Consider the following 13916-nt stretch of genomic DNA (forward strand, 5'->3'; position numbering starts at 1 on the left):
TTCCATTCATAGGCATGCCAATGCGGCAGACTAAAACCTCAAGACCTATAGAAGATAATTTAAAATAAGAAATTTAAAATATAGAGCAATCGCTCACTTTTATTAATGTCTAATCATATTGTTTAACCCCGCCCTTTTTCACAGCGCTGTACAACAGAATTTCGCAAGCTCAAGCTGTAGCGGTATTTGGCTAATAAAGTGGGTCAGCGCCAGGGGTTAAAAAAAAACTACAGTTTCTTAAATAACTCAATTAAATGAAAAAATTAAGCTTCAACAGATGCATGGTTTAATAAAGTAAACCAAATCAAATATTCATCACCTGTTGATGCTATTGGGCCCAGAAAACTGCAACAAACAAATCCCGATCACAGCAGTGATCAAACACTCAAACAAAAAGGAAAAAACCCCAAAACAAATAGGCAACTCGAGCACCAAAAATAAAAATAAACACGCGCCTCACTCCACAAACAAAACCTCCGCCAAAATAATAAACTCTTTCATTCATATATGTCGCTGCTTCAACGTCCGCATCAAAACATACTCGTACACGCGCACTTTCTATATTGAGCTAAAAAAAAAAAAACGGACTCAAAGCAATAGCTAAGCAGCGCGCTTTCTACAAACACACAAGGAATGGATGAGAGAGAGCGAGAACCCCATCCGAGGCACTCTAAATAACATTGCATCAGCTGACAGCTGTAACCCAATCATACGTCACTGATATAATAATAAAGAAAATTCTAATGACGACCGTCACAAAGCTCTAGTGTGATCGCAGCTTAAGTCGCTTTGGACAAAATTGTCTGCTAAATGACTAAATGTTAATGTAATTTCCATGACTTTTCCAAAATCTTGTGAGTTTATCTGTATTTTAAAAACTTTTTCAGGCTTGGAAAATGCCATGTCAAAATTCTATGACTTTTCCAGGTTTTGCATGACTGTATAAACCCTTGAACACATAAAAATGAAATGAAATAAACATTTTGTGTTAAATAATTACATTTTTTTCAGTTGCTAACAAGCGTTGATCCAAAAATTCATTCATTCATTTAGTCTCTTTATAATCTAGGGTCGCCACAGCGGAATGATCCAACAACTTATCTGGCATATGTATTACGCAGTGGATGCCCTTCCAGCTGCAACCCATCACTGGGTAACATCCATACACACTCAATCCCACACATGCACTATGGCCAATTCAGCTTACCCAAATCACCTATAGCGCATGTCTTTGGACTATGGGGGAAACCGGAGCACCCGGAGGACACTCACGCCAACACAGGGAGAACATGCAAATTCCACACAGAAATGCCAACTGACCCAGCCGAGGCTCAAACCAGCAACCTTCTTGCTGTGAGGCGATCGTGCTACACACTGCACCACTATGATGTCTTTGTCTAACCAGTTGTCACATTTTCAAAACTTAATTAGCAAAGCATCGGCTCTTTGTGACCAAATCATTCACACATTTCATGTCATTTTTACCCAATCTGCAGTCAGTGCACACATTTTCACCAGCTTACATTTTCTTAACAGACAAGCTATACCTCCCATGGATCGTTTTTGTAGTATTTATGAATGTTAACACAAAACATCCCACAATAGCAAAAACTACTTTCCAAAATTAAGCTACAGTATTAAAACCTCTGCTTCTGCAATCATATCAGTTCAAAAAACAATAGCAGTATCAAAAATATATATCTGCTGATAATAAACAATCTACTGAATAACTGACACACAGCTGATTTATGTTGGGTAAATTGGGCCAAGCACAGCTGATTCTAGTCTGGTTTAGACTCAGCAGCAGGGGTTATTTTTTTCTCTTACATTTACACTTATACAGTAAAAGGAGGACTTTGTGGTGTAAACCTGAAGATCAAAGATCGAGATTAGAAACAGTAATTTTATGCTTTTTTTAGATCCCCCACTTTTTATCTGGGCTTTTTGCTGTTTTTTCTTTTGTTCAGAATGCTCTTGTGCGTTTTATAGATATTTTGTTCACTGTAAGCAATACTGTCAACCTTTTTCTGTTTTATCATACCATGTTTCTACTGTACCTCTTTTAGTAAACAGTAAAGGAAAAAAATAACTTGTTTGCTTGTTACTGGAATGCTTTTAAGTGTGGACATTACTGTACATGTGGACATAACATTTCCCAACCAAAAAATGTAGTGTCAAAATGGTGGATTTCATGTTTTGCATGCAGATACCTGTAAAACTGAAACATAAAAGTCTCTGCAGTTTTTGTAATGTCAACAATAGCCTTGACCTGAACACCTTGTGTCCTTTGACTGCATGTTCCTTGTGAAGTGAAAACAAGTACTATTCATTGACAGAATCATTTCATTCTGAGTCAGATTTCTAGATAGATGTGTTCTGTTTTGAAAAGAAGTTAGTATGTTTAACAAAATGTGTTATTGAGAAGTAAATTATTCATTTGGTTAATTGTGTTTTGTACTGTAGGTGTAAGTCTGTGGTAACCCAGCAGACACACAACATCATAAGACATTAATATTAGGTTAGATTGAGGTCATGACATCAGGTGACCAAAATTCAATGTCTAGCCTGCGTCTAAGGACAATGTTATTCTGACGTCTAATAACAACATAAAACGTTATGTTGATATTTGGTTAATTTTAGGTTGTGTTGGACAGTGACCAAACTCCAACATCTGATAAATGATAGACGTAAAAAATAGCTAAAAAAAAAAAAAAAAAAATGAAAACAATTAAATTTTTGTAGCATAAATTCGGTATTTATACAAGAAACAATATAGATTATTATATTTTTACATTTAGAATGGTGGTCCATCGCATGATTTGAGGGTCCGTGCCATCAAAAAGATTAAAATCCCTAAACTGTACATATTAGTACCTTTTGTACATTATATTAATCTATAAGACAGTTTCACACATTACTGACAGGATTTTCACCACATGAACATTGTTCTAATGTCTTGCTTATCTCCATTTTTGCAATATTACATTTTTTTCAGACTTCTAAAAATTTAAATAAAAAATATTTAAATTTCATGCTTGAAAAATACACCCAACATCATAAAGTTCAGTGCAAAATTGATGCACTCGGAACACTATAGCAACCACAAAGCACCAGTTTTTCCTTCATAAAATGTAAATGTGCAGTTATTTATACATAAGCTGAAGCTGGACTGCGTCATGCTTTACCTTCGGGTTGATGACTAGATATGTGACGATGCCGTGCTCTTTCAGGTATGAATCTCTGCTTTGTCCGTTGCCCTGCTCGACCTTATATGCTCCATTCAAATGTTCCAGCGTCACAGAAGAGATGTGAACCCGTCTGCAGAGGAGCACACAACTATTACATACTGGCGAATGAAAAAAAACACTACACAAACACAGGTGCATTATATGAGTAATTCACAAATGTTCCAAAGCTCGCAGAAACAATAGAGTTAAGATATAAAAAATTAAAACAGCTCTTTGCGCTGCTGTTATTTTTTTGGGTGATTCAACGAAATACTCATTAGCAGCATAAAAGCGAATTCGCTGAGCGCTCGAAAGAGCATTTCTATTAACGTCAAGAACCCTTCATGAGCATAATAGCACTTGAAGCAAATATATGAAAATCATGAAATGGGAGAAAAACAAAAGTCATTTGACGATTTTACCCAGGAACACCGCCCGCCTCCATGTGATTGGCCAGGGTGACATCATGTGACCAAACATCATACTGCCATTTCTGAAGGCCGATGACACCACAGAGAACATTTCCAGAATGCACTCCAACACGCATGTTAATGTCAACACCGGTGGCTTCTCTCACCTTCCTAAAATAACAGGTACAATATTAACAGCTCGGGCACACAGGTTAGTGTTTAGTACATCTTGAACTAGTTTAAAACACGATTTTTTACACATCTGCCACATTAGTGTCTGTGTATGATATACTGTACGTTTGTGTGCTTATCATAAAATTAATCCAAACAACAAAACCAAACCAAAACTATTCAACCTAATAATAGAAAGCAAAAGAAAAAAAAAGGTTAATTTCGAGCCCTGTTAGACCTTAATCGGTAGTGGAAATTTCCGGTTATAAGAAAATGTTAAATGTAATAGAGCCCTATTACATTTTTCCTTCATAAGCCCATTTTAGTCAGATAATTCCTGCTTTCAGATCCACTAAAATGGCAGGTGACAGTCAAATCAAGCAGATCTGTGCTGTCTGAAGAAACAGTGGACACTCATCTTTCTGAAAATGAAAAAAATACTTAAAAATAGATTGAAATTCCATATAAAAACTAAATTGTTCTTTTATTTTTATTTGTTTAACTACTACATTATTAAATTTATTTATTTTTTATATGAAGCTTTTTGGTGTTGAGTATAATAAAGGAAAACCCCAGACGTATAGCTCTATCACTGCTTAAAGTAAAAAAAAAAATAAAAAAAAAGATAATACTTTTATGATGTTAGTTTTAATACATTAAAAAAAAATCAGAGAAATCCTCTGGCTTTTTTCTTTTTTTGCTGTATCGAAAACATACCGAACCGTGACACCACTGTGTCGTATCAAACCAAACCGTGATTTTTGTGAACCGTTACACCCCCTAATATGTATATATATATATATATATATATATATATATATATATATATATATATATATATATATATATATATATATATATATTACTTTATAGAAAAAACTAAACTTCGACTTAATCCTTTTTTTGCAGCATAGACTATGGATTATTTATATAAAAAACTAAGGTAATTAAAAAAAAATAAACAAACATAGAAAAAAATAAAACAAAATCAACTTTTATCTAGGCTGCACTGTTGATTAATAATGTTACAGAACAACAAAATGCTTATACTGAATTATTAATGAAAAACAAAAAACAAAACAAAATTTTATACAGCAGACTCATTCATTCGTTTTCCTTTGCCTTAGTCCCTTATTTGCAGCATAGATTATGGATTATAGTTATAAAAAAACAAAGATAACAAAAAAAAAAAAAACTTTTATACTGGGTTTATTATTGTGACCGATTCTTACAGACAGGTTTTTTTAAGGCCACAATTAATCATTTGTTTACTAGATAAGCTAATTTAAAGCACTCTAAGCATTTAATCAGTATATATTTGTTTTTAATTAAATCAAAACAAAATATATAAAAAATAAATAAATAAAAACAAAACAAATCAAAAGACAACTTTTATCTAGACTGGACTGTTGATTATTAATGTTTTAGAACAACAACAAAAAAAGTTTACAGTTGAATTATTGCCCCCTTTAAATATTTCCCAAATTATGTTTAAAAGAGCTAGGAAATGTTTGCAGTATGTCTGATAATATGTTTTCTGCTGGAGAAAGTCTTATTTGTTTTATTTTGGTTAGAATAAAAGTTCTAAAATAAAATAAAAAGAAAAAAACATTATAAGATCAATATTATTAGCCCCTTTAAGCTATATATATATATATATATATATATATATATATATATATATATATATATATATATATATATATATATATATATATATATATATATATATATATATATATTTTTTTTTTTTTTTATTTATTTTATTTATTTATTTATTTTTAATAGTCTACACTCATCATTATACAATAACTTGCCTAATTACCCTAACCTGCCTGGTTAGCCTAATTAACCTAGTAAAGCCTTTAAATGTCATTTTAATAATTCAGGGGAGGGGGGCTAATAATTTTAACTGTAATATTTAACTGTATATTGAATTATTAATTAATACAAAAAACAAAAAAACAAAAATATATATACAGCATAACAAAAACAAAATTTTATACTAATTTTATACTCATAGACTCATTTATTCATTTTCCCCTTTGGCTTATAGTTCCTTATTTTCAGCATATACTATGGAGTATATTTATAAAAAAACAAGGATAACAAAGAAATAAGTAAATTGTTAAGTTTGGCTTATTATTGTGACTGATTCTTACAGACAGGTATTTTAAGGCAACGATTTATCATTTTTTACTAAATTTGTTTACTAGCACTCAAAACATTTCATCATAATATATTTGTTTTTAATTTTGGTATTTTTGAATAAAAATGAATAAAACATAACAAAACGAAATGAAACAAAATAAACACTTTTTAATATTATAGAACAAAGCAAATCTTGTACTGAATTATTAATGAAAACAAAACAAAACAAAGCAAGGCAACAAGTAATCATTTGTTTACTAGATAATATTAATACAATAATATTAAGCACTCTAAGCATTTAATCATAATACATCTATTTTTTTTAAATCTGGGCATTCTTGAATGAATATTTGACTAATATTGTATGTAAATAAAGCAGGTTTTTCTTCCACTGCCATCAAATGTATTTTTTAACAACACATAACACACTTCAGTCTGTCTCTCCATCCTTTGAATTGACCAAAACGGCACCATATTTCACAAAAAAAAAAAAAAAAAACTCGGCTTAACACCAGAATTATTTATAGCCGAGTAAATATCAGAAGGTGCCAGGACTGCAGCAGTATGTGTTGGTTTATGAGGGAGTGTGTCTGGTGCCTGTGTATATTTTCATTCAGTACACAGAACATCTCATCTTGTGTTTCAGATAAACCAGCTTAAATATTACAAGCTCCCTGCTGTGAAGACCAGCATGCATTTCTGTGGTATTTTGGTTGTCCGTGGATCAGTAAAATCGTCGTTCTCTGCATCAAATATAATTTTTACATTTTTTTTGATTTTCAGACTACTGATTTTTTTTTAAGAAACAAAAACAGAATAAACAAATCAATATAAAATAAAACACAACTTTTATCTTGGCTGGACTATAGTTTATTAGTGACTACGTTTACATGGACATCAGTAATCAAATTATTATCCTTAATCTGAATAAGACAATAAAATGATTAAGGTGTTTACTGTACATGAGTTTTTCATTTCATGATCCTTTTTTACATGTTATAGCACATAAATGGATTAACGTTATTGCGTCACCACGCTATCCACATTTCCTCCAGAGTTTCACATAATTTCAGGTGCTTAATTTTTAATTTGTCGACTTTAACTGCAGTTTGGCACTTTCACTTTCATTTAGGAACATTTCATGCATGCCCGCCATGACAAACGAGACTTTGGATGTGAGTTAAAGAGTGTTGTTTTATGGGAATACTGCACACCGTATAGGGAAAAAACCTCTGCTTTTCACTGTGTATGCGTCTGTGGTCCTTCACTGACTCGGTAGGTACAGAGAATAGTGTCTGTCGCAAAATGCAGCAAAAATCTTACACGATGGTTAAAGTTTGATTTTGGTGTTAACATGTCTGACTACACTTTAATAATGGGACTAAAATCAGCATACTCCACATGCATTAATTTGATTTATGTTTAGTTCAATTATGAACTTAATCAGATAGAATTAATCATAATTTGCTTTTTACACAGTAGACTATTAATATGAGTACTGTCTTAATCGTATTAAAGTCGGATTATTGGTGTCCATGCAAACCTACTCAGTGTCATAAAACAACAAAACAAAGCTAATGTTGAATTATTAATGAAAAACAAAAAAACAAAAAGGTTACTAGTTCGCCATTAAAACAAACAAAAAACAATTTTATTTTAGACAAAAATTACAAAAGAAACAAGCAAGCAAGCAAACAAACAAACACACAAACAAAAATGCAACAAAAACAGCCACCGGTGCTACCTCAGAACAAAACAAAATAAAAAAACGAATTATTACTTATTACTTATTTTACACGTGCTGGGATGTTGATAAAAAAAATCACTCATTATTGTCATGAAACTAACAAAAAAAAACACACACAATAGTGATTGGTGCTTACTGGAACCAAACTGAAATAAACAAATAATAATAATACAATGCAAAAACATGTATGCAAGCTGGAATATTAATGATTAACGTTACAAAACAAAATAAAACTTTTAAGCTGGCTAGTCTATGGATTACTATTTTAAACAAAAACAATTAAAAAACTACCGAAAACAGCTGTGCTCTCTCAAAATAAAACTACTTAAAAACATTTATGCAGGCTGGACTATGGATTCCTAATTCTATTAAACAAAAATCAATGATAATGAATAAACAGATAAACAAACAAATAAATAATTGCACTCTTGGAGCTGTGTGTGTGTGTGTGTGTGTGTGTGTGTGTGTGTGTGTGTGTGTGTGTGTGTGTGTGTGTGTGTGTGTGTGCGTGTATGTGTGTGCGTGTATGTGTGCGTTTCGGTGCATCTGTCACACACCATTCTTATTTCAAGAAGCCCCTTAACCTGAACAGTGTCATGCTGGAAAATACACTAGAGGGTCCTCAATTACCCCCTCAAATGGATTTGTGTATGTGTGTGTGTGTGAATGAAAAAGATTGCAGTAGCGTTACGGAGATCGAATATGTGGCAGAAAAGCGAAAGAATGAAGAATGGGTAAAGAATCGTGAAAGCCACTGGAAAAAAAAGAGGCTGTACTTTAAAACAGAGAAAGAGAAGGAAAGAGAGAATGTGTGGGTTTCAACAATATCACACATCTGAGCCTCTCGAGTATGCGGGTTATTTCAGCCTCAGAGAGTAGTGCTTGAAAAGACAGACACCATGGGGAGAAAACGACACCCAAAATGCTCTCTGCTAGATGATGAAAGGCATAATGTGTAGTGGTTTTAGAGCTTTGTAGCCGATTTAATTACATGGGTCTTTTTGCTCTAATGATGAAATTGATTACCACAAAAATAAATCCGGATAGACACTGGTTTATAAGACACCCTGCAGGAGGTCTGCAGGCTGGAAGCTGTAATATACTAAAGTTTTGATTAAATTTTGACTGAACTTTAAATTTTCTCATACTCAGGCAATCAAAGATTTAAGTTACTTTATTCTTCAGAAAAAAAACGAAACAAAAACTTTAGATATTTATAGCTAAAAATAAAGTTCTTGGTCTTTGGTAATTCATAAAATACATGGGCTAATGGCACATGCTTTAAGGTCTTTAAGCAAAAGCGTAAACATATATGCATATTTAGTTTTATTTTGTTTCGTTTATTAACCCTTTATAGGACACTAGACATATTGGGCCCTATCATACACCCAGCACAATAAGGCGCAAGTTGTGTTTGCCATGATTTGTTGCTATTTTCAGACTTTAACTTTTCCGTTTTGCACCACGTTGTTTAAATAGCATATCTATTTGCGTCGCTTTGTGGACTCATGGGTGTGCTGGTCTAAAAAGAAGGTGCGTTAAGGGGCATTGTTGGCACGTTGCTTTTTTGAGCAAAATAGACAGCGCAATTGACCAGCTGAAAGCTGATGTACAGTCCAGTGCAGAGCACATTGGTTTTGTGCCTTAAACACTTACACATTGCTTAATACACACAGGATTTACAGCAATACGCAAATATCTTTACAAATGAAAAATAATGAATGGATTAAAATATTACAAAAATTAATTCTTTCTACATAAACATAAAAACCCCTTCCTCCATACCTCATTTCGGGGCGCTTTTTTTAGTTTATTCATGACAATGTGCATTCGTATAACGTTATTAGTAGCTAATTGTTTGTTATATGCATTTTTATAATTGTTTTAATAAAAACAAGCTTAGATTTGTCCACCTGTCAGGTTTTGGACTATATGGGGGATAAGAATAGGTGCACTATGCTCAAAACATACCCATAACTCATTAATAGAATAAGCAAAACTCTGTTAGACCAAGCGCCTCAGCGTAAACCGTTTTTTTCCATCCTTAAAATAGCAAAAGTGGATTCGGACACACCCTTAATGCTTTTGCGCCATTCGCTTTAGACTTTGCATCTAGATTGTTAAAATAGAGCCCATTAAGTTTTATTAAAAGACTTTTGTACTTTTAGTGTCAATGAAGCTAAAATAATGATTCTTTGCCATAAAAAGGTTATGGTTTTAACCATTTAAATCAGTTATAAACAGTGTTGAGGAGACACATTACAAGTAATGCAAGTTATATAATATTGTTACTTTACTAATTAACGAGTAAAGTAATCATTGCTTAAAACGAAAGTAGTAAAATTGCAGTTACTTTTTAAAAATGTAATGCGGGTTAATGTAGTTTAATTAATTATCTTTAAAAAATAAATTGCTACATTAAAACGAAGGTATTCAAAAAGGAAAAAAAAAAAACCTGCAAGTTGTAAAAGAGATCAAGCCTCAGCCAGGTAGAAAAAAGTAACACAAAAGTAACTTAAAAGTAATGTAACGCATTACTTATCATAAAAAGTAACTAAGTAACGCAACTAGTTTGCTTTTTAGTAAGTAACTCAATACTGTAATGGATTACTTTCAAAAGTAGCTTTCCAAAAGACTTGTTGTTAAAGCAAACACATGTTTCTCTGTCAAAATCTCAATGTAGTTTACTGTTTAAAACTTTAAAGTTAATCATGTTGCAAATGACACTCAGTGTCGTACTCACATCTTACTCTCAAATTGTTTCACTTCATAAAACCTTAATTTATCTACAGGAGCAACTAGTATTAGTTATGTTTTGGCCCTTAATTTGGATTTTCTGAACCATCAATGGCCATAATTTCTGCTAAAATCCTTTAATGGTTAACTAAAGAAAAAGATTCACATCTTAGATGGCCTGAGGGTGGGCAAATAAACAGCAAATTGTTGTTTATGGGTAAACTAACCAGAAAAAAAGGTCAATTACACCATTCAGCGTCTGTGATAGAGCAGTTAGAATCATGAATTTCAGACATCTGTGTAATAATGTGTTAATGTAATAGTGTTTAAAAATAAGTGTGCTCTTTTACTCGATGGCCTCACACATGTCCAGCCCCATCTTCACACAGTTCTTGGCATGGTCCAACAGAGGGTCCGGCAGCCCCGATACGCAGTAATAGCAGTCGCCTAGAATTTTGATCCGCATGCAGTCATTATCCTGCACCAAACAAACCATCAAAACCTCAAATTAAATCGCAGTTAGTAAACATTACATTGTGTACAGAAAAAAAAAAATACAAATCTCAGTGTCTTATTATTGTAAATATAATGTTCTAGAAAGTGGGATCTTAGTGTCTTCTATGCTCTTTAGGAAGTACCTTGGCTATCTGGTCAAATTTGCCGAAAAGCTCATTGAGCATGTAGACCAGTTCTCCAGGTGAACAGTCACTGGCCAGACGTGTGAATCCAACAATGTCTGCGTACAGAATGCTGTGGAAAACATTCAAATGTTCAAGACAACTCAAAATAAAGAGCATAAAATATGCATGATTCATTTGTACGGCAAATAAAATACTTTTTTTTGATGTTTTGACCAATTGTATGGCAAGCTAATAATGCTTTTTATGGGATAAACCAGACATTTATTCACCTATTTAGTTCAATTCTGAAAGTATCAGCGTATTAGAGCAGATTAGTGTAACTAAGGGGCTGTTTACGCATGGTTTTCCTGATTTGACAGCTATCTGACCATGAAAAAGACAGGTGTAAATGCCCTCTGAAATGCATATTAGTCATTTGATTTTGAGTATATACGGATACTGAAACCTGATCCGATACTTCGATAATAAATAAAAAATGAACGAAGAAAAGCGAAGAAACAGATCCAGGATGTTCCTTATTTCTTATTTAATTAACCTTATATTAACATTTAACAACTCTGATTACAAACAGAGCACTACTGTGAAGTAGCTTAAACAATCAAGTAATAAATAACATTCATTCTTCACTTTTTGGACTTTAGTGCAACAGTAAGTATAAAAAAAAATCTAAAATAAAAACAAATAGCACCTCAACTTTAAATACCTGGCAGGCAATCCCAAGTTTACATATCTCACAGTTTGCTATGGCAATGCTGCCATCATCAACTTTATAATGCCTCCAGATCGCAGACATACTCGCGCTTTCTGCTTCAAGCTGCTTCCGGCATTTAACTAATAGCGTCTCTGCAACAAAGTGATGTCATGCAGCACTCATTGCTGTTTCTGTGTGAAGTCAAGAAAGAGGTCTAACTCTTTATTGGAGTCCTGATTGGGAGGGCAACGTCTGATTCCGATCGAGTCTGAAACCGTGTGATCGGGCCCGATTTCTGATCACGTGATTGGATCAGGACATCCCTAATGCATACCAGAAAGATCCATATCCAATCACTCAAACCACTTCAGGTTTGAAACAAAACTGGACAAGTCTACATGCATCTGGTTGTAAAACCATATGTAAATTTTTCTCCTCCTAGTGGCCAGTGTTTCTCAACCACTTTTCTGGAGGACCACCAACACTCATTTTTTGGATCTCTCCTTTGTCTATCACATCCATTACAGGTCGTTCAGTCTGTGCTAATGAGATGATAATGTGAATCAGGTGTTTAAGAAATCAGGTGGTTAAGGATGGTAAATGTGCAGAGCTGGTGGTCCTCGAGGAACATGGTTGAGAAGTACTGTAATAGGCTATATGACAGTCTCTTATAACAATATGTATAATATCCAACACGCAGTGTCACAAATGACAATTTCAGATGTGTGTTTTGTTTGATTTTTAACCAAAAAAATCTAATTCAAATGTTAAAATAATACCAAATGGCAGCATTAACAACAGAGACACTTCAGGCTGAGTATGCACTTATGTTTGTGAATGGAGAGGGAAAATAATAGAAAAATATATAATTTGTGTTCCATTTAAGAAGGCACAGTGTTTTGTTTTTGGGAAGGCAGGTTATACACAAAATTATTTAGCCTATTATGACAGTAATCACAGAGCCTTGTGCACAGCCTCCTGTAGCCTACATATAAAACAATTTGTATGCCAAATAAGATATATAGCTTATAAACAAAATGTGTTGTATTGTATCTGATGCTTTAGTCTATGTAACATAGTTAAATTTGTATTTAACCCAGGATTTCAAGATTAGAATTATATCCATTTAGCTGAGGCACATCTATTCTACAGTACGTTGTCAAATGTAAATAGACAAATCAGACACCCGATCTAAGAAAATAGTTGAAGTTACAGGTATTCAAGGTGATTCAATGATTTACTCATTACCCAGGAAACAATTTTGTGTTTGATAGACGTCTAACAAACTTCTAAACGTAGACAGCTTGGCTAAAACAAGACTAAACTTGGGCTGTCAGTGAAAATCTAATAGACATCTAAGAAGCCCACAACTAGACTAGTCATCAAATAGACTGATTAGACCAGGGGTCACCAAACTTGTTCCTGTAGGGCCGGTGTCCTGCAGATTTTAGCTCCAACCCTAATCAAACACACCTGAACAAGCTAATCAAGGTCTTACTAGGTATACTTGAAACATTCAGGCAGGTGTGTTGAGGCAAGTTGAAGCTAAACCCTGCAGGGACACCGGCCCTCCAGGAACGAGATTGGTGACCCCTGGATTAGACAGACTTTATATATGTAGTCATTTATTTCTGTTTATTGATGAGTAGTCTAGTTTTGGCCTATTCTTAAAAGTCTATTAGATTTTTACGGACAGCCCAAATTTAGCCTTGTTTTAGCCAAGATGACTATGTTTAGACGTCTATTAGACATCTTTTAAAAACAAAAAATGCTTGCTGGGTACATTCATTTTTTTTCCTTCAGCTTAGTCCCTTATTTATCAGGGGTCGCCACAGCGGAATGAACTGCCAACTATTCCAGCATGTATTTACGCAGTGCATGCCCTTCCAGCTGCAACCCAGTACTGGGAAACACCCATATATTTTGGCACACACACATACACTACGGCTAATTTTATTTACTCGCTTCACCTACTGTATACTGCACACTCCATACAGAAAAGTCAACTGACCCAGTCGAGACTCGAACCAGCGACCTTCTTGCAGTGAGGCGACTGTGCTGACCACTGAGCCAACGTGTTGCTCACTCATTACATTATAATGGAATTTAATTCAATGACTTAGGGCGACACGGTAGCTCAGT

The 13916-nt window shown here is 33.7% G+C and overlaps 1 protein-coding gene across 3 annotated transcripts in view; it reads right to left on the bottom strand.

Annotated features, from left to right (window-relative positions):
• The window catches only part of adcy2b (adenylate cyclase 2b (brain)), a 167732-nt gene that overhangs the window by 63206 nt on the left and 90610 nt on the right, over positions 1 to 13916 (bottom strand). For all 3 annotated transcript variants that reach the window (XR_015515971.1, XM_087294514.1, NM_001099987.1), the window contains exons 6-9: positions 11081 to 11192; positions 10793 to 10920; positions 3650 to 3808; positions 3186 to 3318 (exon numbers count right to left, since the gene is read on the bottom strand). Coding sequence is in view for 2 of the 3 variants with exons in the window: in XM_087294514.1 (XP_087150640.1) it covers positions 3186 to 3318; positions 3650 to 3808; positions 10793 to 10920; positions 11081 to 11192 (532 nt within the window). In the remaining variant the exon portion in view is untranslated. The remainder of the gene's footprint in view (positions 1 to 3185; positions 3319 to 3649; positions 3809 to 10792; positions 10921 to 11080; positions 11193 to 13916) is intronic.

The sequence above is a fragment of the Danio rerio genome, chromosome 19 (assembly GCF_052040795.2).
Source record: "Danio rerio strain M-AB ecotype USA chromosome 19, GRCz13ab, whole genome shotgun sequence".
Lineage (NCBI taxonomy): Eukaryota > Metazoa > Chordata > Actinopteri > Cypriniformes > Danionidae > Danio > Danio rerio.